This window comes from Netta rufina (genome assembly GCF_964035555.1).
Source record: "Netta rufina genome assembly, chromosome: 13".
Lineage (NCBI taxonomy): Eukaryota > Metazoa > Chordata > Aves > Anseriformes > Anatidae > Netta > Netta rufina.
Window position 1 is genome coordinate 15,855,080 of NC_140136.1, and position 27,047 is coordinate 15,882,126.

Consider the following 27,047-nt stretch of genomic DNA (forward strand, 5'->3'; position numbering starts at 1 on the left):
GAGAATTTTGAGTGTACATCATTTTATTCACATACTAGGTAAGAGTAGTTGCAATCACTTAGAACAGGCTGGCTGCATTTTTAAAATCCATCAGGTTAACAGTGCATTTACCAACAAAAATGCTCTGCATCTATTTATCTCATTCCAGCAAAATTTAAACAGTGCAATGCATTATTCATCTATCCATATTATAAACTGTTGTGTACATTAAGTGGATAATATTATTAACACTGATGTTTCTGTAGGCTATTCATAAAATAAATGGTGGACAAAGTAATTCCATCTATTACACAGGGAATTCAATAACAATAATAATGAGAAAATTGCAATAGACATCGTGAGTAATAATCAGAACTAGAACGACAACTGTAACAATATATCCATTGTGGAAATGTTCTGATTATAGAAACAGACTAATCTGCAATTTTTCATCACTGATAAACTCTGGAAACCAGCCAGAATTCCCATTATATTTTATCCCTGCCAGTTTGTGCCTAAAACAGCTGCAAAAAAACTACTTGATTTATTAATTTAATGAGAAATAGATAGATGTTGTTTGCTGTGATAGAGGCATACGTGCAGCATGACATTGTACCGCTATACCTGCCTCAACACTCCAGCTAGCAAAGTGTACTCTACCTTCCCCCGTCTGTAGCTACAAATGCGACACAGGCAGTTTTGCCAGCATCATGTCACACAGCTCTCCTGCCTTGTCAGTCCACGTTCTCCAAGGCTTCTTGTTAACATTTACAGGCACCATGTGATCCTGCTTTAGAGACTGCAGCAGTGACTGCTTGTGTCAGAACAGAGATCGAGGTAATTTTCTGGTTTGAAAGCTTCAGTGGTCTTAGTTCAAATTTTTTATTACCTCCAATACCTTAACATTTTTACTGCCGCAAGTACAGTAATGCCTAGAAATTATCTGCAGAAGCACAGAAAAGTGTATGGCCTGCTGTAAACACAATTGAGTACGGCTAAGATTAGCCACAAAGAGTCCAGCAAGTTTTGAAGAGGGATCACAACAGAAGCCCTAGGACTGGGCATCCAAGCCACTCACCAACGGTACGTACAAGTTTGTGCAGTCAGCACGCCACGTGAGATTTTCTACACACACTGCCACTTCAGCAGGAAAAGACAACGTGTGGCGAGCACCAGGGACTGTTACATAAAGGCGCCCTAGGACAATGCCACCCATCTTGTGTTTTCTGCCTCCTGGTAGGGCTGCACGAACTTACCAGCCAGAGACTAAAGCGGGCGAGGTGTGGTCCAGCTTCACGGTGCAGACCAGATGGGGAAGATGCTGCACTTGGCAGAGAGCCCAAGGAGAAAGCCCTACAGGGAGTTAGGGAGAGGCAAACACACTTGACAGCGAGACAAGAGCTCTCACCCAGGCATCATCCATGGGGATCCTTCATTCCCCTCAGCTCATTTTGTCACTGCATATGCACAGTGTGACTGAATGTATTATGCATGGCAAATAATCCCGCTGCTGGCACTGTCAAGAAGTCACTGAGTTTTTATTCTGCATGCAAAGGGCTGCAATTTTACACGTGCAGATAGGGTTTGGAATTTTCAAACATTTCCAAAAGTCAATCAGAAAGGAGAGAAAATTAGGGCTAGGGTCATAGGGTAGATTCCACATGCCAAAGGTTTTCAAAAAAAAAAAAAAATCAGTGCCGAGGTGCTGAACATGCTCTCTTCTGACAGAGCAGCCCAGACTTGCAGCCAGGTGTCTCTTCAAAGGACTCAATGACCAAGTCCCAGCAGGTGCTTACACACCAGCAGGCCACATGTTCTCACGCTTCTTGTTGGATTTTTTTTTAATTATAGCTATGTTAACATCCCAAATTAAAGAATCCTTCCATTCCCCCCCACCCTGAAAGCGTTAATTACTACTGTTCATTACCTTTCAAAACCAAGAGCTAACAGATGCCCAAGCGAAAAAAGAGTTGTCTTTAAAAATTTTGATTTAAAAATTACAATGTAATACAAGCACTAATTTGATGATAGTCAGCTTCCTATCCAGTGAAGTCTCACTCTTATAACAAGATATTTTTTTTTTTTTTTGAACACCAGTCAGCAAGGACCAAGTTAGGCCATTGACAAGGCCAGAATTTACATTGATCATGTATTTTTCAGTTTTCCAAAGTTAAATAAAGGTTACTTCACACCTTTTCATTATTTTAACAAAGTACTAAAATACTGATTTATTCTCTCAGATGTTCAGACTTCAGTTGGTAAGTAACAAAAGGAAGTGCCTGCTGCAGGCATACGGCCCATAAGGTTCCTCGTAAAGCAATGGTAACAGATACTGCACTCATCTAAAAGGATGCTGTAAATAAATCATACGGCCTGTTTCATTATTTCAGAAAAAAATCCGAGCTTTCAAACCAAAGAAAGTTATGACACAACAAACTCACGGGAGAAGGATCTTCGGTATTTCATCACTATCTTGTAAAGCACGGACCGCCGCTGAAACACACTCCATTTTAAACATCAATAAAACTCATAACAGAAGTCTTTCCTTCATTCTTAAATCCAGTTCCCGATTAGCATGAAGACCACCTTCATTTGATTTACAGAATGCCACAGATCTATTACTTATAGCTCAAAGGACATTGAATGCTTTGACGTGTTCCAGGTCTGCAGTTTAAATCAACTAAATTATTATACATCTCATCACTCACGGTTACGTTGAGTGCCTGTTCTGTTACTGCTAAATGAATTGTTACAAAACTATAAACGTTATGGAATGCTGCAGAGTCCTTGGTCTTTGACCGGAGACCACTTATTTCCACAAAACAACTGAAGTGCTTGTATTACCTCCGTGCATGATTAAATCCCGCATGTTGCACCGTAACAGGTGCATCAGAACTTCAAGATACGACTCAAAATATGTCAGCTTTTTTTGTGTATGTACAAAAAGGCCACAGACAAGCAGAAAGCAGGGTTAAATGTCGAACTTGAACCTTGACTGTCTGAAGTCGTCAGAAGGAATCTCTTGATACGTATCACGTGTCCTGCGATACCAACAGCTTACACAATAAGAAATCTCCACATTTCTTCATAGCCTTGTTTAGCGGCATGAAACAGTTCCTTCTTTCTACCCCTGAGTATATTTTATCAGTAGCTAGAAATGTCAAATACTTCTATGGTAAACAGAAATATCCTGGCCTTTTTTTTTTTTTTTTTTTTTTTTTTCCTACACACCAATACTAAAGAAGGTGACAATATAATCTGCCTCGGGCAACTCTATCACCAACCACAGTAGACAGGTCATTTTCCTTTTATCAAAGAGGAGAGTAGGTCATCGCATTTTAGTGCATGTTGACACCACCGCTAGTAAAAAGAGATAAGAATTCAGTGCCCTTAAGGTGCCTTAACCTCTATTTTACCTAATACAGATATTTCACAGCTATTGCATTAAAGGCAGAAGAGAGACAGATTTGTACTCTGGAAGAATGCACTACAAAGGTCTCAACCTCTGTGACAAGCTGGTATCTGTACTGCAGAGAAGGTAGGTGACAACAAAGCACTTCACTTAAGGTACCTACCTCTTTCTATTTCGCATAACTGGATTAATTTTTTTCCTGTAACACCACAGAGCATCATGCATGTCTAACCTCTCAAGCACATGTCCGCAGTTTCCAAACATTTTTAGAAGTTGGAATTAAAAGCATACGCACATCTCCTGCCCTCCTGAAAACAACTTTCAGAAGTTTCTCTGCTTGCTTAAACCATTTTGCTTTCAGTCGGGATATCCTAACTCTGAACACAAAGTAATGACACTTACCTACAGTTCCCTTTAATCGTTGTCCTTGTGCTTTCAAACATTTGGTTCAAACATCTTAAACTTGAAAGATGCTTTTATGGCAACGCACCTTACATTGTTTAAGACAGTAGGGGAAAAATGCCACTTTCTAATTGCTAAATATGCAGCTATCTGAACATGGCAAATTACATTTTATTGCATTTTCTGTTAATAAACTGGTTTTAAAATAATGGGGAGATAAAAGAATCTGCTTACCGAGAACATCAACACAAACTGCTCAGTTATTACCAAGGAGTGGACAACATTCACAAAAGGACTTTTCTTTTTGGAAAACTATAAAGATGAAATGCACTTGCAATAAACTGCATGATGGATGGTCAGTTTCTTCTGCACAAAAGTGTGAAATGTTACTTCAAAAAGGGCAAAAGAAATTCTGGTTAGAAGAGCAGATGTTCTGTACCTTAGGAGAAATGGGAGATTTGCGCTTAAAGATTCTAAGCACAATTTCTTCTTTCCCCCAGGAACACAGCTACAAGCAGTATAGTTAACTCCCACTAGAAATTAAAGCTTGATTTTTACAGAGGAAGAACAAAACTTCTTCCTGAAACGGGAAATAATATTCCTTTATTCTGGAAATTAGTCCAGTTAATTTTTCTATTTGTTTCAGTAACATCTTCTAAGCTACGCAGGCCAAGAGAGCAGTTCTATGTGTAGAGACCATATCAACAAACAATGGTTCATCATTTAAGCACTATTTATGTGCATATTTATACTTAAACTGTTGCATATGTGCATGGATGCCCTTACAAAATTTAGTTCTCCTTCACCAGAAGGTATTCCACCACCTATGAAGAGGGAAATACCAACCAAAACTTAGTAACAAAAATAGTGACCAAGAATAAAAGTTGTTTAGAGGAACGTGATTTTAATGTCTAGTAGCCAACCATTTTGCTCACCAAAGAATTTTGTACGTGTTTTATATGCATACATACATGTGTATATGCATGCAAACATCCATCTGAACACATGCATTTTATACTTCATTTCAGGCAAGGCACATATTAATGCATCAGCAAAGACTGAAATCAAGGAGTAAAACTTTTAATAAACAGGAATAGCATTTAAGATAAAGAGCAAGACAACCAAAACCAGAAATCGTCATGACACAATCTAATTTGTTAGATCAGTGCATCTGAACACAGGTCTCTTGCAAATGGCATTGTAAGCAAAAAAAAAAAATAAATCTGTTTTTGAAATTACATACAGAGAAAAATAGCTTGAAAAGAACAGTTATTGTCACTAATCAACTTAATCACTTTGGGGGATTTTATTGTTTATAATTAACTAACATGAGGATGTTTTAAAATTAAAAAAAAAAAAGTGTATCTCATAGCCAATTAGCAATATAATGCTATTTTTATGCTTTGGACAGAAGTTGTCTGTTATGAACAACCTCTAGTGAATCTCATTTTTTAATGTTGATATTTATACTCTGATGTAATGTTGATACACTATTTCAAATCTGAATGAACTGGGATGTTTTGAGAAGAAAAAACAGATGCATTTAACATTTAAGAAATAAACTGCAGTTACAGATGGTTTTGTCCAAGTTACTAGTGAATATGATGTTAAAGCAGGATACAACTCTTCCAAACATGAAGTAATTCTTGGTATTTTACTGTACCATAGCTTCCACAAATGATTCGCTTGCACACCAAGCTTGCGTTCCTAATTAACCCACTGGTACAATTCCTATTCATTTGATTAAGAGTGAGGTTCAGGCCCAAATGTCTTTAGCATTCATTGTTAGAAAATAGAAATATGTCTCGTGTCAAGCATTTATCTTAGTGATTTTCAGGTTTATATATTCAGTTCTTTATACTCAATTTTGATGCTCTTTTATGCACTGTGCACTGTACTTGAGAGAAAAATGACTATTTCACATGGCCTTGGGTTTCTTTATTATGATAAATCCTATCTTCTGTCAGAGTCTTTCGGGGAGGGTGGGGGGGAAGGTACCTGAAATAAACAATATTTCAGTCATTTTAAGTTCTCACAACTGCTTTACAAATCACACAGCCTGACCCCCTTCTCTAATATCACATTACAGCAAGATCCAAAGTAGCTCTCCTCTTTGACAGCTAACCTCAGGCACCACTGGTCTAGCCTCTTGCTGCTTACACTGCCGGCTGAAAAGCTGAGAGGATACGCAAGACAAGCTGAGAGTTTAACTGGCAGAGCTGTTCAAATCTAAATCGTGCTATCTGAAACTTAGACCACAGGAGACAGCAGTTGACTTTTTACCCTGGCAGCCGATTCAACCTCTTGGCCCTGTGCAAGTCGCATGAATACATTTAGCCACACAGAAACGATCTCCCTATATTATGATCAAAGACGCGTCCGGCACACATTTTTTATGCACATTTGATCACTCCGTTGACAGTCGTGGAAGTTAAGTAATATGGACTGCTGCACATGGGCTTCAAACCTTGCTGGAGCCCAATGGCAGGCTCCTTCTGACAGTCGAATAATGACAGGCGCGTTGCAGGCCGATGCCCGTCATTCAGGAGCACCTCGGCCTGCTCCAGCCGTTGCGCAGCGACTAAGTGGACGGTCAAAGGTTAAGCTCGAAGAAGACAGCAATGAAGGGCAACTGTCATGCACCACTGAGTACTGCGAGGCAGCGAGGAGGGGTTGTCTTCTGAAGAACATGCAAAGCGTTCTCATTCTGTCCAGGCAGACACATATTTGAAGGTCCTAAATGAGACCACTGCCAATTCATGAAGAGCCAAACTGACAGCATGCCATTCAAGCTGTCCGTCACAATTTGGACGTTTTTTTATTTCAAATCACAAATGCATGCAAAGTATAACGTTAAGCACAACTCCCAGCAGTTGTTTTAAGCAAGCCAGACTTGGCAGGGTGTAAGGGGTGAGGGGAAAGACATCTAAACTCTCCCTTCTGGCTTTCAATATTTAAGTATTTCACAGGGGTTTCTTCAGTTTTCATGCAACGGCATGCATTTATTTCCAGAATTACATCTCTTGTACCCCTTTTATACCTGGGTTTCTTGTGGTAGTAAAAGGCAGAGCCTAACATTTTATAATTAGGGTTAACACAATCACCTGGTATTGCAATTTTGCACAGGTACATTAATATTGCAACACAGGAATATATTAAAGCATGCAAATAAACGCTTTGCATGAGTCTCTAAATATCCTAAGCATTTCTGTTATGAATGGTCCAATAACAGGATTTCCTATTTGTTTAAAAGCACTGTTTTGTGGGGAGTTATGGCTCGAACAGCATGATTAACAATGAAATAGCAGTGTTTTGCATAAAACATATACATCTTACTTTTAACCCATTGCCAGTAAAGATGTATATTTCTTACTTAACATTTAAATTATGTGATCATATTCACACTTGCCTCTATTAACATATAAAAGACTCCAGGAAAAATAGAAATACTTTTGTTTTATTATTAGATAAACAGCGATGCCTCTCATCTTTCACGCGAAACCGTGCCTGACACTAAATCTTCCCAGGCTGACAAAGGATCATGCGGGTTAGCTCTTTATGCCCTTTTCATGAACAGTCCATCTCTCCCGCACGTACAGGGCCAAGCCCTGCCCCTGAACAGAACAGATCACCACACAAGCCGCTCGTTCCTCTTTGCTGGGTCACTGGCATCGTCCCGTTTGTGACACGACTGCTTTGTATTGATTTCTGTCCAACACGTTAAGGACCTTACTCGCAAACTGCGCTTCACAAACTAAAGAGAAAGTGAATCGGCATTATTTATGAGGAATACGCGTGGATCGTGAAGCATAAAGCCACGTGCCTGTCACACCGCCCTCCAGCTCTTCAAGGCAGGGACTAGACTGCTATGTTCTATTGCACGAGCCATACTGGTCGACACCGGAAAATCGTAGTTAATGACAAACCTACTTTTTAAATCACAATGAATGGCTTTCAGGAAGCCACAAGCATAAAATCATTTCAGACAAAAGGACACCTAAATATGAGGTGAGAGGATACACCAAGAGCAAAAGGTAAGCACGTTGCCTATCCCAACTACTTCAGTAAGGACATTTCTAAAGCAGTTCAGGAAGGCTGACCTGCAGTCTATCAGAACAGTTTAGGGTCAAACTCAACTAAGAGCCCTATTATTTACAGGGACCCAGCACCAAAATTTGTCACTGCCTGGTGATTTTGCGGAGTTTTCCAAAGTACCAGATCCTGGGCTCAGGAGCTTTTAGGAAAGTTTCAACTCTCATTTGCAACAACAGAGAGCAGCTCATGGAAAGTGACTTGAAAACATGAACTCTAAGAACGCAAAGAAACCAGAAGGCAAGTATACAGAATAACAAAACACTGGAAATTGCAGTACTGGCCAGGGAAAGACAAAAGAAAACATCAGAAGAAGGCCAAAGTGGGAATCAGATCTCCTGCTACATTTCTGGTTGCAGGAAACAATTACTGGTACGTTACTGCTACCTCTGGAGTGTGCAGGATGTAACACAGATCTGAAACACAATACAAAATAATTCTGTCCCCGAATCTACAGAAATTCCCCATAACAGATTCAAGAAAAAAATGTTAAAGAGGAAGGTGCCAAGAAGTGTGGTTTTCTACTAACACAAGAGAAGTTAAAAGCCTTCTGAAGTCTTAAAATACACTGCTAGGAAATCAAAACATCGGTAGAGCTCATTGACTGCCTTTACCTCAGTTTCCTCCACATGCAAATACTCTCCATAAGCACTTTCCCACTGATTCATGACTGATACTATGTGACTGGATCACACGACTATTTTTCAAACACCAGTGGTGTAAATCCAGGAAACAAAAAGCAGCACACACCAAAAGGCTGCCAGGCTTGACAACACGGAAGCTTAATAGCTTCTGTTGTAAGGAATCAGAGAAGTCTGTGCTAACTTGACATTTGTCCGGGTCCTTTTCCTCCTGGGAAGTTTGATCACCATCAGCTTTACAATGCTCAAAAAGAACCAAAAGCTGCATCACCAGTGTGGTCTGCTTTTCACATGTCAAAACCATTCAAAACCAGAGCAGTGAACATCCATGGGACGTAACAGCCTCTGAATTAGTCAGCACAGGAAAAAAAAACTCTCCTCCCTACTACCAAAGATGCAAGGAACCACAGAGTTGACTTTCCCATCTTACGCTAAATGACTGACAAGGGAGTAGCTGGAAAGCATGGAAGGGACCTGCCTTTGGGACCTGCCTTACCTCCCACGAGGTCAGCTCTATTATGGCCACGTGAGAACTGAAATTAGTTGAGTAAAAACTACCAGTTGGCTCCTACCTGGAGAGAAGACAGAAGGGGATTTTTTGTGAATTTCGTAATAAGTGAAATACATCAAAAACTTTTTCCTACATTTAAGAAAAACTCCAGGCTTACAGTTTCAGACTGATCATTTGGTACTATTTGGTACTTTTGGTACTATTTGCAGTGGCTTTATATTGCCTACCATAAAAGATGCCAGTTATGTAGTCTCAGAATAAGCTCTACCCTAAATCCATCTCCTTGGCAAGATCTTTCCATAATTTTTCTGCCTATATGTATAGCACAAGTGTTATGTTTGACAAATGCTCATTAAAAGAAAAAAATCTTATACCTAAGTAAACTCCAACTCCTTTTCAATCCAGAAAGACAGTCATTTCACTGTTTATGATGAAGGCCCCAAATAACTTTCTCCTACAGAGTCTCTTTGGATTTAAATGTTTTATTCTGCTTTTATTCTGCAGTTAGGTACACACACACACACACACCCCACAGAGATGTGTTCAATATTCTGTCATCCACAGCTGTTCCCCATCCCAAGATTTAGATATCAAGCATCTCCTTTGAGCACCAGCACATCCTTAGCTGCTGCAACATCATTCACATCAGAAGCAAACATGTACAAATTGAGATCCTTCCAGCTTTAAAAGCTATTCTTTAATTTGCATGAATATGTCCCTTCGTACACAACTTTCAGCCAGTTCTTCCCAAACACAGATTAATGTTTCAAGGGGCCTACTGCTTTGAGACAGATCTGTAAAAGCTTCTTGGACAACTTCAACATCAATTGATTGGGCTTTCAACCCTTTAAGTGCTTGTGCACATCCCATTTCCATTCACAGAACAACATATTAATGTGCATTTGAACACAAATTTTACCTGTTAGACGGTTAGAAGTATACACAAGGTGTATCACTCCACAGAGTAATAAAAACAATGGCTTTCAGTCCCAGAGCTGCTTAAGCTTACTCCTTCCTCTTCACTTTTTGGTGATGAAAACCTTACCTGCTCTTTACCTCCACCTTTTCACCCCAAAGCACATACACACACTGTGCTATTCCCTAGCAAGAACCAGCGCATGAAATTTTTGCAGTGGGTCGCTTAGCTTGAAGTAAGCTTTTCCCATTGTAGACTCACGCCTCTCCAGGGAATTCCAGGCAGAAGTTTCAGTAATTTTAGTATCTGCAAGGAAACATGCAAATCAGACCCTGAGCTTAATATTAGGAGTTGTTGGATTTCAACACAATTTGAGGCCTCGGAACAGAAGCAGCAGCATATTTTAACCAGATACCTTTTCAAGTATTCACTGCATGAAGTACCAGTTGCCTGGGGGTTATGAAATAATACTAAAAACTTTATAATCATTCATTGATTTAGTTTTGAGCATAGTATATCATTTGAATCCAATGGGAACATAAAGAGCTATTTGTGAGGTCAACCACAGTACAGACAGAGGCTGACATGATATCGATGGCAAGGTGGAAAGAAATTGCCAAATACAGCAGATCAATACCTCGTTTCACTGTTACAGCCTTCTGCAGACATAAAATATATATCTTTACAGCTACGAAAATAATAATAATGAAAGTGGGAGATAAATGCTTCCCTCAAGGTAAACTATTTGATTAGCTGAGGGCAAAGGTGACAATAGCAGTTACACGGAAGTAACTTTACAGTCTTAAATAAAAGTGGTGGGATGTGCAGCAGATAAAAGGGCAAAATGAAACAGAGCAAGTTCTAGGAGATACAGACGTTATTCTTTTTAGAAAGAATGTAGTATAAGTGTACAAAGGCAAAAAAGTGTATGCTAAATAAGGTAGAACAGTTTCGTCCCATAGTAAGCCTCCAGTAACTTCAAAAAAGTTTTGAAATTACAGCTCTATCATTTTATACCCAGAAGACAAAGGTAGGTTCAATCTGTCCCATCCCTAAAATAGTAAGACATATTCCTAACCATGTTTGGCACTTCACTCCTGAGTGAACAGGATACAGTAACACACTACAGTGCTTTTCAGTCTCAACTAAAAAGGGGGTCACCTGATATTTTGGATGCTCTGAGCCATTAAAGGTTAATTGAATAATCTGAAAAATGGATGAGTTATTAAACACTGCAGAGCCCAATTCTGCTCCAGGTGAAGGCTGTGCAAATTTGACCACCAATTCCCCTAGGCACCAAAGCAAGCTTTACCATTTACAACTGGCCTCTCTTGCTTTCACTAAACTTGTCAGATGAAACTGAATCTTACATGCCATATAAGAGAAAAGTGTAATTCTTTATTTCTTTTACCAAATCTGTAAATTGAAGTGACAGTAGGCCCAGTACTGCATCCCCAGCAGGGACGTTCCACTACAGCTTCATTGCACAGATGCTGATTTCCTCCTGGAACCGCTACGCCTATAAGCCAGCTCCAGAATCAGAAGACAACAGGGTCTGATGACCCACACGCACACCACTTAGCTTTCTGAAATTAAGTCACATGCTAACAGCTTGCAAAATAGTATATCTCTAAATTAAATCAAAATTCCTCTTCAGAGAAAGTGTTCATACAAAACTGAAAACTCAATCCACAAAGTTTTATTCTCTACAGAACACAGAAAAGATTTCCACAATGCACTTTCCCTGGTGGGTTTGGTGCCCCCTCCCTTATTTTTTTTAGAATTTAATTTTCCTGAACACAAAGTTATACGAGTTATACAAATATCTGAACAATCATTAAGTATGTTATAACAACAATCATCAAGGTTTCAGACACTGTATCTCTAGAAAAAGAGCTGCCCTTCCAACCTTTTTCAACTCGATTTTACAAACCCAGTGACAACGCTTATTGAAGTACTTACATGTACAACAACGCTTTTGGAAAGCTTCAAAGATGATCATTTTCTTTGTCTCAGTGTTGCTGTTCGAGTACATACCAGCATAACATGCTCAACCACAGCCTAGCTGCGAACTACGACAACAGAAAACTTTTAAGTTCATCTTATATTTGGCTTTCGGCTGGGTAAGCGAACGCCTCCAAACCACTATCATCACACAAGCAGCTCTGCTGTACGCATCTCTCGTCTGTGCTCTTCGGAATTAGAGAAGCGGCTGTTCACTAAGTAAACAAATCAAGCAAACAGCATCTGCTCAGTTCCTACATTTTATGAGAAAGGGTTGGTAGACAAGGCAGACGAGAAATCAAAACCATCACAATTATCAAAAACAATCTTCGAAAACATCCGCCCTTCCCTTGTAATTACCCATAAATATATCCAATGAATACAAGAAACACAGGAGGGGTTTGCTTTTCCCAGATTTTTATTTTCACTGCCATGAGTGTATTTCCATTCGGGAGCTAAGGAGAGACTCTGAAAAGCTCAAGAACGCCACCCTTTTCCATTTAACACAACCAGCTCCACAACTGTTTCCAGGCAAGTAGCAGGGAATTTCATCTGTTAACAGAAGTGGATTTGCTTCTCCCCACATCCAGAAAATACAATTAATATTCAGAATAGATAGCCGATCTTGTTACTATAGGATACCAAAACTTCCCCTGCATGGGATTTTAAGCATTTACTACAGACATATCTGGTGCATTTTCCATTTGCTGGCAGGCTATCAGAGCTCACTCAATCAGAGTGTCTATAAAGTTGCAAAATAAAAATTTAAATCTCACGCTGAGAAGGACTACCCAGAAAAATACTTCTCTTCTCAAAAATGTGAAAACACCCTAAGTGAGAGAAGTTGAATCAATTAAATTAAGACAAAAATAGAAAGGAGAGTGGTAATTAGCCAAACAAAACAAAACAACAAAAAAAAAAAAAACACAAAGAAAACCACACAACACACACCCATACTGTTGGTTTTGCCAGAGCAAATACCAACTTGATACTACAATCACCAATTCATAAAATGCATGGACCCGGCTTCTTTAAGCAAATGAAGCAGTTCTGCATCTTGCCCTGCTTCTAGAACCACCAGGAACTCCTCCCACAAGCTGCCAAGCTACCAGTGGCTGGGATGGGGTAGGAGCTGTTTTAAATTAAAATAAGTCTAATGCAAGCTCAGGGTTAATGGAGCTACTTCCTACAACCATGTCCTATGAGGTGTAGCAGCCATTACACCTGTGCCATACAACCAAGCCAAAAACCCAGGTGTCACTTGGCTAGAGGCCGTACAGCTGACAGACATATGCTTAGAGTCTTACTTAGCATACGAGTCTACAAACAAATATAGGAAAAAATAAAAAATAAAAAAAATCACAAAGCCAGCCTCAGAGTGCGTATTCTAATATGGCAAACCTAAGAACGGCTTCTACACCACCGTGTTGTAGATGATGAGGAGCCAGGCCAACTAAAGACCCGCAGTCCCTTGCCGTAGGGCTCCTCTGACATTACTCCCATCCGCAGGAGCCTTGCAGCCCTAAGCAATGAAACACCAAATCATGTTTTCTGTACCCACGCTCCTTGCATCCTTGGCTCCAAGACACTAGAAGACTCTAACACATGAAACATAGATCTGTTCTTATTTACTGCAAAAAACAAGAGACTGAACGTAAAACAAGGTGTTTAATAAATCTGGGGGGTCTGAAGCACCAGTATAATTCAGCGCACCAAGACGGAGACGCGCTTCTTAATTAAGTGGGTGATGTTGTGGTTAAAACAAAAAGACAACCCTGGGCCATAGCTAAGATTAAGCACCCACTCTTCCAAAGGAAGCTCCTACTGTTATCGAGATAAAGGCCTTAAATCACAAAAAATAAACCATCTAATAGTCTGTATTCAATAGTAAGTAGAAAGCCGGGACACAGACTGATTTGGATTAACACATTTTCAGTTATAACAAGTAATTTTACAGAGGATTAGTATCTTGATGGTCTGATCAATACCAGGCACTGCTGCTATTACAGATGAAGAGAAAATTACCCCTCCAGTAATAAAGTGTGTATGTCTTGGTTCTCCTTCATTTGCTGAGTCCATTACTGTAATGGTCCCAGCATTAGCAGCTGAGGCAATTTAAGCAGCAGCAGCAACGCGATGAGTTTAAAAGCGGGGAACACTGGCCACTCATTCTTCCTTCTATTTTGTACTGCATATGCAAGGCTTCTACCTGACCACTTCCAACACACAAATCGTGTGTTATGTTACTATCAACACTATTTCTTAATTATTGTCTCATTAATAACGAGACGGGCCAATAATGTGATTACCACAAAACTTGCTGCTGGCATATTGGCTGCTGATTCTGCTAAAAGCTGCCCGCCATCTACCTACGCAGAAATATGACATGACAACAAGCTTATTTAGCTGCAGCTAAGCTGTTTCATTAACTTTAATTTGCCTAAATACAACTTCTGAAAGAATCTATTTAAGCTGTCAATTAGAAAAATTAATGTTTTTATATCTTACGAGGCAGAACAATAACGGGAAACAAGAAATTAATGTAGTATTTGCACAAACTCTGATGCGACCGAGTTGATATACTTTGTTGCATGGCCCGGGTAACGCTTCACCATTAATCCTAAAATCTCGTAAGTGCTTTGAGATTACTTGCCTATTTTTCCCCCTCAGCATTAATATGCTGAAGCAACCTATTTCATCTCAAACATACAGTATTTTCCAGCCAGCAAAAATAAGGATGATGCAGGAAACATGACTTTTCATCGAAATCCCAGCCAAACCACTATGTTCCCTTCTACTCCTCGTAAATAAAACACACACAAAGCTTGGAGTTATTTAAAGCTTTATATTGCCTTGCCACTTTGTCTAACGTCTCACAAATGTGAAATTGCACATGAATATCTTTGTAAAAGCCCTTGTGAATATTCAGATATGTGCATATTGATGCATTTATTATTTGTATAGCAATAACTTTATTGGATCGGGGTCCCAGCTGCACTGGGAGCTGTACAAATTTAACAGTAATGTCTGCGGAATAAATTCTCTGTAGCTGGTTCTGGCTTCGCAGTAATGTGAATTAGCATAAACAGCTACAAAAGGTAATTGTGAACTGGGCTTAGCAGTCTATTCCACAGCCCCGTCAATGTAATCTTTTTCAAGTAAAAGAAAATAATACTCCAGACTAGCTGAGCATCCCGTCTTTCATATGGCAACGTCAAAGGGTCTTAATAGGCAAATAGTGGCAAGAGGAAGAATATAAATGTACTTGCTACAACTAGGCATCTGTCACACCGAGACTGACTGCAAACATTTTTGATAAATTAAGTCTTGAGAACAGGCGTGTGTTACAGATGAACTAATCAAGACACCAGCCTAATAGCAAAGCAGCTTTTCCTTCCAGTTTAAGAGGAAAAAAATATTCCAAGTAGACTACCAGTTAATAGGCTTACGTTTGCTTTTATTTTATGTGGTGCCCAGCAGAAGTAAAAGTTTACTGTAAACTGACCATAACTCAAACCATCAGTCCAAAGAAGAAAAAGAATTATGACTTAACTAATTAGAACAGAATTTTAGGTAAACAAAACCAAAACACACACTCATGGGGTGGACAGTTCAGTTAAGATGTCTGCTGTTAATGAGTAACACCTGGTCCAACAGCTCGGTTTTTATGCACAGAATTAGTATTTGCTATGAGGAAGACTAGAACAGTAGACAGCACGCAACATCTCTAAAGATGTCTTTAAAATTTAAGATTAATTATGTTCTGCAATCCACCTAAGTCTCAGAGGCATATTCCACAGGAAACTAGCATCCCCATCATGGTGTTTAAGACATTTGTGTAATTAACTTCTGTCTATGATTCCCCAGCTTGTTTCAGATCTGCTTCGCAGTAATGAATTTGTGTCCTCCCGCTACAGGAAGGAGCACTCACAGGCTAAGAACGCCAGATATTAGCACGAACAGTTTCATTTCTGCTGGACGCTCAATCTCTCTCAATCCAATTGAGTGATTTGCAATGTGGAAATTGCTGTCTAACAGCACGGCGCACTGAGGAAATTCTACCACACATCCTTGGAACAGAAATGTTATTCTTCTACAACAACATAAATCAAAACTTTTTATACACATGAATGTTTGAGAGAGAGAACAGCTTACCCTACACAAGAAACATACTGCATAATTACAAAGCTAAAGCCCATCACCAGGCTTTGGATCAACAGCGTTTAACTGTACACAAGTATGGCAAAACACAAACTTTTATTCAGGATTTCATTCTCCAGAGCAGAGACATTGCCAGGAGATGTATAATCCAAACCAGCCTCTCTATCCAACCACTTCCCCCTCATTAGTAGGCCTCATAAATCCTACTTTCCAGAAGAGGTCGGGTTAACCTCACTAGTATTTGGTTTGCTATGAAATATTTTGATCCAGACCTAAATGGATCTCTTGGCACAGCTACCACAATAAGGACGCGCTTCCTGCACTGTCTGTGTTTCTGAGGTGTGCTGCTTTAGCGAGCAAGGCTTAAACTCAGGGACCGAAGGGTGAGCTATCTTAGTGCCAGCATCCCAAGGATTACACCTGTAATAAAGTTGCATAAAATAAGGTCAGTTCATATTAGTGTAACATGAGGACGATCTCCTGAAGAGAAAGGATACGCTTATTTTTTGTGTAACCCCTCATCTTTATATCACTGCTTTCTTCTTCCGTATCCCTCATTCTCAGACACTCTGCAGGCTCCTTCTGTTGCACTATCAGTATACTCCAAACCTGCGTCAAGTAGTACCCAGCCTGTAAGTACTCACACCTTCATGTTCCTGAAGGATCTCTTTAACTTTCACCCTTCTCAAGTGTGCACTTACTACATCTAAGTAGGTCTACTCTTTTGCTTGGTTTCCCCCCGCCTTACATATCGACCCCCTGATACCTGCTCACACAGCTCATCCTCCACAACCCTGGGCAGGGCAGGTTCAATTCCATCCTCTTGCTTCCTACAGCCTTAAATACATACATACACATATATATATGCGTGTATATATATGTATACGCACACATATATATAGATAGATAGATGGATATATCCTGTCTTACCAACAGCAATTATTCTCTCCTAATGATTCCCAGATACGTTTAAGATATATTGTGGTGTGAAGTTGAATTCAGGCCTTGCACAGAGTAAACGTACAGACTTTTTTTTTTTTTTAAGTGCCTCTTATCTGCAATGGAATTGCATTGGCTTGGATGGGACAGCTCACACCCACGTGTGCGTTCAGATGACAGCACACAGCGATGGTGCAGAGCTGCTGTCCTTCAGCAAAGAGGAAGAGCTGAAAGAGTGAAGGGAACGTGGTCAGGGTGTCCTCACGGCGCTGCACTGAGCGCTGGTACCACGAGCTGGCCTCATGCTTCTTTTTCCCACTGAAGCGGATCGATGCAAACTGCGCGGCCACCCCGCTGACCTACCCCTGTAGCGGAATAACGCCTTGTAGCAGAATTTGGTTCGCAGCAGCACCAAGAACAGCGGGTGCGGCACGTGAGCGAGCTGCTGTGAGGGGAGGCTCCCCCTGGAGCCCGGCCCCGCTCCCCTGCCCCTGCCCCGGGCGCTGCGCGGCTCCCAGCGCCCACACGAGGCTGCGAAGCGCCCGGGGCCCTGAGGCGCAGCCCCCACAGCCCCGGCACCCCCCCCACCGACCCGCCCCACCGCCACAGCCCCTGACCGGGGGCGGCTGCGGGGCCGTGCCCGCCTCCCCCGTGACTGGGGGGCAGCTCGGGAAGGTACCTTCAGCTCCTTCTCCCGCTCCCCCGCTCTCCGCTTCATGGCGCCGCCTCAGCCGCCCGCCCGGCCTCCTCCCGCCCTCCCGCCCCCTCCCCGGCGGACTACAGCTCCCAGCGCCCCCCGCGCTGTAGTCCCGGCCCAGCGGCTCCGCGGCCGAACTACAACTCCCGGCAGGCAACGCGGGGCGGGGGGCGGCGGCGGCCGGAAGGGCCGCGGCTCGGGTAGCAACGGCCGCAGTTGCTAACGGCGGGCGGCGAGGAGGCGGAGGGCGGGCGGGAGCCGTGAGTACGGGGCGGGGGGGGGGCGCTGAGGGGCTGCGCTCCCCGGGCGGGCTCGGGAAGGCAGGGCGCTGTCCGTCTGTCTGTCTGCCTGTCTGTCCTTAAACAGCCCCGCAGCCCTCCCGTGGGCTGTGTGGGGAAAAATCAAAGCGAGGGGTGGGCTCTGGGGGGGCGCCCCGCCTGTGCTGCCTGAGGGGAGCGCTCCGAGGCCCCGTTGTTTCGGGGTCCTGACAGACTCTCAGGAAAACCTCACGGATTTTTCCTCCCAGACCTGGTGTCCTGGGCTCGTAACGCCTCCTTTCCATCTCAGAAGCTCTCCGTGCTGCAGGTGACCCCTGAAATCGTGTGTGTGTGTGTGCTCCTGGCGAGGCGTGTGTGGGGTTATGTGAGGTGACAAGCCTGACAGAGCGCAAGCGTTTATCTCGAAGGAGTCAACAGAGGAGGAACGTGGGCTGGAAATACTTCGTGATAGGCTAAGATCGGTGGGTGGGCTTCCTTTTTTTTCCTTTTTTTTTTTTTTTTTTTTTTTCTGCTGGAGAGGTGGAGTGTGATGCTGTGAGAAAAGCATCATCGTGGCCACAGCCAAGCCTCATGAACTTCTAAATGCACGTTGAGAGAATTAATTAAAGGTCTTTGTGTTAGTGGCTTCGCTAGGAAGTCCCCCTCTTAGCCCTGCTAGGAGAACTTGTGGAAACTGAAGTAATCTCCCCTCAGGTTTGCTATGTGGGAACGATATTGGGAGAGCTTTGGGGAGTTTTGTAAGAATTTGGGCCTAAAGCATCAGCTTTGCTACTTCAGGTATCCACGCTCATTACTGTCTGCTGCAGACTTGCATGCAGTTTTTTACAGCAGTTTGTCACATACAAGTGACAACAGCACCAGCCTTGTAGCTCATGCAGTGAATAAGAAAGTTACTGTTTCTGTAATTCCTAGTACTACACCTAAAATTTTTACTTAGGCCCAACTTTAAATTCTCATAGGTTAAATGCAGAGATATAGAGGAAATTCTTCTATTTGTGTGTGAAGTTATTTGGCGCTGTGTTGGTGCTGGGAACAAGAAGTGCTGAAGTGACCTCAAGGTAACCAGTCTTGCAAATAAGCTGGTTTAAGTTGTTGAGGTTCAGCATGGCACGTGGATCTGTCCAGTTACAGATTTATTTTTTTTTAATCTTTCTTGCTTTATTATGCTTCATTTTAGGGAACACTGGACTTTTAAGTATCATCACTTCTGTAGCCATGTTGCTATATATCTTTCTCAAATTTAATCACTTAGGAAGTGCTTTACCAAGAAATAATTTGGAACTCTGTGAAGAAATCTCTAATGCTTTTGAAAATAAGGCTGGAGCCATTGGCTGCAAGGAAAATAACTTTAAGTGTTTGTGATTGAGGCTGAGTTAATATTAAAGAACTGTAACATGTGTAACAGGTGATTTGCTATTTGAAGTATCCTCAGAGAAGAAACATAAAGGATGGTTGTTAGCAATTATTAGGTACATAGGTTCTTCTGATGTTACTAGTGAAACAAATGTCAAGGTGGAATTATGTTTTGCCTCCCTAAAACCAGGATGCAGGTTGGTACTATGTCTGTCTAAAACCACTCTTTTTCACTAAGACAGTTATAATATTTGTGCTTTAAAGTTTTGTTGAAAGCTACCCTTTCGATAATCCTTTTCCTTCTTTTTGGACAAGGTCATAAGGAGACTTGTTGGCGATAGAAGACTATTGGCAGAAGAAAGGCAGTTTTGGTTGTGATAGAATTAACAGATACTTCCTGGAATGTCTGTGGATTAGACTGTGTCACTTTTGTGATGCGGGTATTTAGTAGCGTCGCTGCTGTACACGGTCATTTCCCCAAATCCAGACATTTCTGTATTTATTACAGATTTTACTTCAGCTAAAGAAAGTGTAACAGGAGGAGGAGAAAAAAAATACTGTCCAAAGAACTTGTTTAATGCTATTCCAGCCTTAATTGACTTTATGGCCAACATACAATTTTCTGCACTGGTAAAGGAGAAACAGTAGTTGTTAACAAGTATCTTCATATATTACACTGAAACTTATGTGCTGCTTTCTCAAATTAATACTTTCCTAATCTCTCTTTGTCGTGTAGCTAAGCTTTCTATTGCCTCAAGAAAGAAATGCGTTCAGATTTATGAGAATTGCTCATAGGAGAGTCTCTGTCTTAGAAAGTAATTTCTCATATGACCATGACTGAAAGAAGACTAAGAGAATAGTAGGTAATGCTGGAATGACTTCGTAACCCCCAGCACCTCTGTTTCAAAGAGCACCATTCAAAGTGTGGAAGGTGGCATTACAATCTACCAGTTGATGCCTTAAGCCTTGACCTGTCTTAAAACAAGCAAATGATCAAAGAAAGAAAAAAAAAGACACTCAGGTTCCTCTCCCACACGTGCTTAGAAATATGGGCTTAGCCCAAAGATTGCTGAAAACAATGGAACTAGGAAGTTAATAAAAAAAAAAAAAGCTAATTCTACAAACGTTTAATAAAATAGGAGTTATTACAATAGAAAGGAAGCCATATTTTGTGCACAGATTAAATCTGACATCATGTTAAACTTGAAAGTTTAGATAGTCCCCAGAGCCAAGCAATTGAGAAAGGAGCATTTACAGTAATGTATGAGTCTATCATTTCAGTGAATCTGTCATTACTTTTATACGATGTAATTGTAGTTCATTCTAGTCTCACAGTTTAAGTTACAGATGGAAAGGAATTTTATATGAATTTTGTTATCCACAGATAAGCCATGTCTGTTCCAGCTGATGAAACGGTGGGGGACCTGCCTGTGAGAGACGTGGGTCTAACTCTAGTTGGAATCGGAGGATTACAAGGTTTGTACCAGCTGCTATTTATTACAGTTACAGACTTTGATCAGTGGCTTCTTTAGGTTCTTTCTAAAAATGTTTCTGACATTCACACTCACAAAATTAAGTTCAAATAACATTGCAAATCTGGATTAAATTCTGAAAGGTAAAAGATACTATGACCTATTCTGAGTTCACATTACTTGTTATGAGAGGGGCAATGCTGCAAGATGCTAAAAACGGCAAATCTCATTCAGCTATAACCTTAATCCTTCCAGGAGGAAAAAAAATAAAAAAATAAATTATAATAAAAAAAAATTTTGATTGAGGACAAGGCCAGACCCACTTAACAAAATGGGAACCAAAAGTAGGAAGCCATTCTGACATGCTAGTAACTTGCTTTTAGAATGGAATTACTAGTCTTGGTCTTGTATCTGAGTGAATTTACAGAATTCTGAGTTAATCTTTTCAAGTTTCAAGAGAGTATGTTTACTGTGAAACAGATTAGAAACTATCCCTGCGTGTCATCTTATTTTTTCAGTATGTTTGACTTTGTTCTTTGCTAAACTATTTTCTGTTTGTTGATGACTAGGTAATCAGTTTGCAGCATCATTTGATTTACTTTTTGTTTTTTTTTATCTGTAAGAGGTAGAAAGAAGGAAGTGAATAATATGCTAATAAATCTGAAAAAAAATAGCAAACACATACAAACATCAAATTACATGAGAACTTTCAATATTCAGTATTGCAAAATGAGAGACTGGATTACATGGTGTTGGATATACTGAAGGTAACTTATTCTTGGTTTGGGTAGAATCAGCTACACAGAATGTTAAAGCTCGACAAGCTATATCACGAATCAGTCGACAGGAGCTGGAAGACAAATTTTTTCGCTTACGTGATGAGAACATCTTACTTAAGCAGCATGCAAACAAGCAAGAGGAGAAGATTAAAAGGTATGGGTTTTAACAGTTTTATTTTGTTTTTACTTTTGCTTGGAGTAACACTTTTGCTTCTTCAAACGTTAATTATCATCAAATAAAAAAGTGCTGATTTCTCTCAGACTACTTTTTAAAGTGGTCTGAAAGCCTTGGTATATCCTACATTCCCTTCTGCCCAACTGAAGCTTCTTGTATTACATTCTACGATGCATCATTGTTCTGTGAAGCTATTTTCAACTAAGAAATGGAGAATTCTGCTGGTACAAATAAAACACCTGGAAACAACGTCACTGTACCAACTTAACAGATCATATAATCATGCCTGAGGTTTGAAGAGGGTTTAGGCAAAAGAGAAGAGTTGTTGCAGTGATTGGAGCAGTTTACATTTTAAACAATTATTGAAAAGAAGACAAGGTGGACATAAAACAATGGTGAAGGATGATAAAATTTTGGAGGAGAAGAGAGGTTACTGTCAGAAGAAAAATTAAATAGGTCTCAAGGATTTCAAGGTAAATGTGGAAACAAAAAAAAAAGAAAAAGTAGATGTTGCTATGTAGATGTTTGCATTATTTCAGCAGTGTTAGTCTGTGTTACGATATACAGCAAAAGTATTAGGTCTGAAGTTTTGGCTATGTTGATTATATAATTTTCAATTGAAGGTGTAACTATAGAAATCTGGAAATCAGTGTCACTATTTTCTTAATATAGTTTAATTCCATTAGGAATGTGAGCATTAAACATGAATACCAAAACATCTCTTTCACTTTCAACTGATTTTACTAATTTTTTGTTGTTGTTACAACAGTTTTTTTTGTTTTTGTTTTTTTTTTGTGTGTGTGTTTATATCTTTGCATAGACTTTGGACAAGTAACTTAGAAGCATCAGCATCTTCTCTCTTCATTTACCTTTTTCTTAGCAAAGTTGCTTCATCCTGTTCATGAACAAAATATTCACAGAGAAGTTACTACATGGGCTACTACCACCACGTCATTAGAAATGAAGAGACACACATTCTAGGTTGTTTTGGGGAAAGATGAGAACTGAGATGCACTCTCAAATGAGATGTATACCATTCAGTTCCAAATGGAGAAATTAATTGTATAGGAAAATATGGAACAGAAGACATCATTTCTTAATTTTTATTTCTGTTTAGCACCCATGAACAAGGGAGAGCTGTACATTTTGATCAGAAAGCTATCCATATATCACAGTTAGCTACCACAGAATCACAGAATTTCTAGGTTGGAAGAGACCTCAAGATCATCGAGTCCAACCTCAAGATCATCGAGTCCAACCTCTGACCTAACGCTAGCAGTCCCCACTAAACCATATCCCTAAGCTCTACATCTAAACCAATTACATGCCACAGTATATAATTTTTACCAATTACATGCCACAGTATATAATTTTTTATGCTGCCTGAATCATAATATCAATACATTTGCCAAAATTATAAGATAACTTTTTTTTTTCTTTTTCAGCTATAGCAAAAATTACTTAGTGCAATTCATTTTTGTTTTGATTTCTGATTGTCTCTGTGGTGCATGGGATATTTTGATGATGGGCAGTGTTTAGAGCTCCATCTGGAGAAGTACATCTCTTCCACTTTGAAGCTGGTAGCTTGGGTTCATAACTATGCTGTCTGAGTACAAAAAAACAATAGGTATTCTGGGAGATGAAGAAGAGGCTATGGAAGCCTAATTAAACATCTGAGCTTTCATTCTAGAATCAAAATGGCCTATACAGAAATATTCTACTCTTTTAATCCTTCTCTGTCCTTCCAGACATTGACAAACATACAGCCTTTATCATCTTGTTAACTTCAAAATACATTTACAAACATGGTCAGCTCTCCTTTCTGCAGGGTAATAGATACCTTTCCTGAAGAAGCCCCAGGTAGCATCAGGTGCACAGTATCGGTGTATCCAAACATATACAAGGAACTTTTGTGTTATTAGCTCCAATTCAGTGCTGAGCTGGCAATTCCAGTCTGGGTTCAGCAGAACTCTTCATGGTATTACCGTATTCCAGGAGGGCTAATTCATCCAGAAGTACTCTGATTCTGTGTTCACATTGTGCTATATCTATGCTGATTAAACTTCACTGAATCTAAACTAACCAATTCCCAAAAGGGCATCTGAAGATACTGCCTCATGAGATAGGATTATTTCACACCTTCCTAAAGTTAAAAAGGTTCTTCGCCGTTGATTCAGTAGTCAGTGAGCCATGATCAAAATGACCAGCATAATTTCCATCTTTTCTGTCAGGCTGCTATTAAATACCAGATGGTGGACCAAAGGAATTGTTGCTCATTCCAAATGGCATTTCCAGTGTTTCTGTTAAATGACATACCAAATGCCCTTGTTATCCACTTACGTAAAATTACACAGAACGTCCAAATTGGAATATATGAATTAATATTTTAAGGCACAGAAAATACAAAACTCTCAATAGAGCGTTTGTTTAGATTGCCAGAGAAAATATCTTAGCTCCTTAAGCTGCGTTTCTTTCCCAGCATCCCTCATGCCAAAAACCCTTGTAACTAGAAGTTTGGAATGAATTTGCAGTAGAAATACATTTAAAAAAAAAAAACAACACACAACCAAACAAGAAAACTGCTTACAGGCAAGTAATGTTCTGTGACATCCTAAAGTTATTACAGATTTTTTTGTTTCACTTTTGTTCTTTTAAGTAGAAGCTTCTGTCCACAAGTATACAAAAATAAAACAAGCCCCTTTAAACAAATGAAGTGTGTCCTTATTTTCAATTTTCTTTCTGGGCCTGCAAAAATAGATTCCCTGTAAACTAGATACAGGTCGAAGATGTGCGACCAATTTTGTAAAGTCTTGAACTTGTCTTTCTCATCAAAGCCACCTTTTCTTTCTTTATATGCCAAGTTTTTTCCATTCACTGCTGGGTATGTTTTCTGTTCTTGTATATTACATCACCTCCATGTGCCCTCTCTGCCTTTTGTTCTAGCTTAGCAATGTTTATCAAAACTAAAGGAAATCAAAGGTACAATTCTTGAGATGCCAAAAGCAAAATTTGTATCCTTTTAAAGATAGATGAAAACCATACCCTCTGTATCTAATTTTATTCTTCAGCTAACTGTTCCTTCTCTGAAACACGTTGGTAATACTTACCAAGTATAAAATTGAGTGCAGTAATATGAACTATTAAGTCTTTTTCCTGAGTACCTTCTTAAATATCTCCACCTCTACATTTTAACAGTTTCAGAACTGAAATGTATATTTAAATCCTAAAATGCTGTAACTGATACATCATTGGAATGTTGTATATTATTAGCATTCTTTCAATAACTGGATGTTTTGTGGAATTGTAGCTTTTATTGTTTGGCCCACCACATCCAAAATCTGTAACTTTACTTAACAGCCTGCAGAAGTTCCTATATAAGGTCATGCGTTAAAAATTACATTTAAGGAGCATATGGAGTAAATATGTGTCCTCCCTTTACTAACCTTAAATGATAAGCCTTAGGAAACTGTTATTTGTCAGTGCTATAAAGCAGATTGCTGCACAGTGGTTTCAATTATCTTCAAAGAGTTCTTCACAGGCAGTAATAGTTATATCAAAACCTGAAATTTATTATTCAGGTTCTATGCTGAAGTCTTCACAGTGATTATGTTCCTTTCAACAGAATGCTTTTTATGCTGACTTTTCACATTCTTTTTCATCTTTTTTTATTATTTTCCTCAGAATGGCCACCAAGTTAATACGGCTTGTTAATGATAAAAAAAAGTCTGAGCAGGTTGGTGGCGGCCCCAAGCGGCTGGGTCAGGCTGTGGAGCTGGAAGAAATGATTGAGCGCTTGCAAGAGAGAGTTCGTGAGCTTGAGAAACAAAATGAGAGTCTCCGTGGCAAGCTCATTTCAACCAAACAGCAACTGCAGATCCAAGGCCACAGGCCTAATTCATATAACCATGTTCAATCTCGTATTAACACGGGACTCAAAAAAGTGAATGATGCTGCTGGCATGCTGGAGCGCCCAAAAAAAGGTATATTCATATGTATTAATGATAGTATTTTATACATGTAACACCAATTATCACTGCATGGGCTTTTCTGAACATCAGTGGGCAATAGTATCTGTAGGCATCATTGTCCCCCCTTTTTCATGTATTTGTAGCGGTTATGATAGTGTTCTTGTGCTTTAAGTCCTTATTTTGAAAATCCACAACAGTAGGGGTAAAACAAATACAAATTTGAAAATAAAGAGTTATCAAACTAGTTTACAAATAGTTAACTTTGCGGGACTTTCCCAGTATGATTTCTCTGAATCTTAAAGGCTTATAAAAGTATTATATGGAAAAGTTTAGCATTATCATGTTATAACAAAGTTTTACATCTGTAGTTTGTTTGCACGTGATTTTCCTTTTTAATTCCAAGGTTTGTTCTAGTCTGCTGATACATGTGTGCACAAACACTTTTTGAAAAATCTATTATGTGTGGATTTCTGAAGGCAAATAGCACAATGCAGCCATCATTAATGATGCCTTTTGCTGTCAAGACTTACTGCTTAAGGCAGCATCATTCTCAATCCTTTATTTCTGATAACTATGTTTGGAAATTGCACTTTAAAATCTTTCTATTTTCATAAGAACATTTGTAGAAGTTGGACTTGGGTTTTTTTTTTTAAAAAAAAAAAAGCAGCTATGTTGGCCTGGATTCAAAACATTCAGTCAGCAGAACTGTCTGCTGAACTTCTACAAGCAATGGATTAGGCTGATGGCCACTTACGTTGCATTTTTCTCCAACTACCCTTCCTAATGGCCTTTATTTGGGTTATTTTGATTATTCAGGTAGCGAAAATCAGAAACAATAAATATGTTTTTAGACAGTTAATGAAAAGCAATGAGCTCTAGCACTTTGATCCTCAAATTTAAATATAATTGAAAGTTTTGACATTCTAAATATACCTGTATTTTTACATTTCATATGACAAGTTAAGCATTTTTATTCCCCAAGATGTTTTTTTTTCCTTAAACAGCGCAAAGATAAAGTGGAAATAAAATAAATTTATTCAGGCCCAGTGTTAACAGGGAAAGACAGGCAGGATTGAGGAATGCAGAACAAATGTTGATGTGGCATGCTGTAAGGATTTTTCTTGGCATAAGAACAGATCCAGATTAAAGATGTCCTGTGCAAAACTAGGATTCAGGCCATACTGATTCAGCCGGTGGTTCTCAAACTGGGGAGAACATGAAGGGAGGAAAAAAAGAAGAGGATAAGATGTTCACAGACCAATGAGCCT

At 39.8% G+C, this 27,047-nt stretch overlaps 2 protein-coding genes across 2 annotated transcripts in view; one reads left to right on the plus strand and one right to left on the minus strand.

The window, feature by feature from the left end:
• Positions 1–17,775, minus strand: part of FTO (FTO alpha-ketoglutarate dependent dioxygenase) — a gene marked incomplete at both ends in the record, with an annotated part of 251,828 nt that extends 234,053 nt beyond the window's left edge. Inside the window, one exon of the mRNA XM_084294645.1 lies at positions 17,737–17,775. Coding sequence (XP_084150771.1) covers positions 17,737–17,775 — 39 coding nt within the window. The remainder of the gene's footprint in view (positions 1–17,736) is intronic.
• Positions 17,776–18,390: 615 nt separating this feature from the next.
• Positions 18,391–27,047, plus strand: part of RPGRIP1L (RPGRIP1 like) — a 72,160-nt gene continuing 63,503 nt past the window's right edge. The window contains exons 1-4 of the mRNA XM_084294407.1: positions 18,391–18,493; positions 20,770–20,861; positions 21,649–21,790; positions 25,493–25,791. Of these exons, the coding sequence (XP_084150533.1) occupies positions 20,777–20,861; positions 21,649–21,790; positions 25,493–25,791 (526 nt within the window). The 5' untranslated portion in view covers positions 18,391–18,493; positions 20,770–20,776. The remainder of the gene's footprint in view (positions 18,494–20,769; positions 20,862–21,648; positions 21,791–25,492; positions 25,792–27,047) is intronic.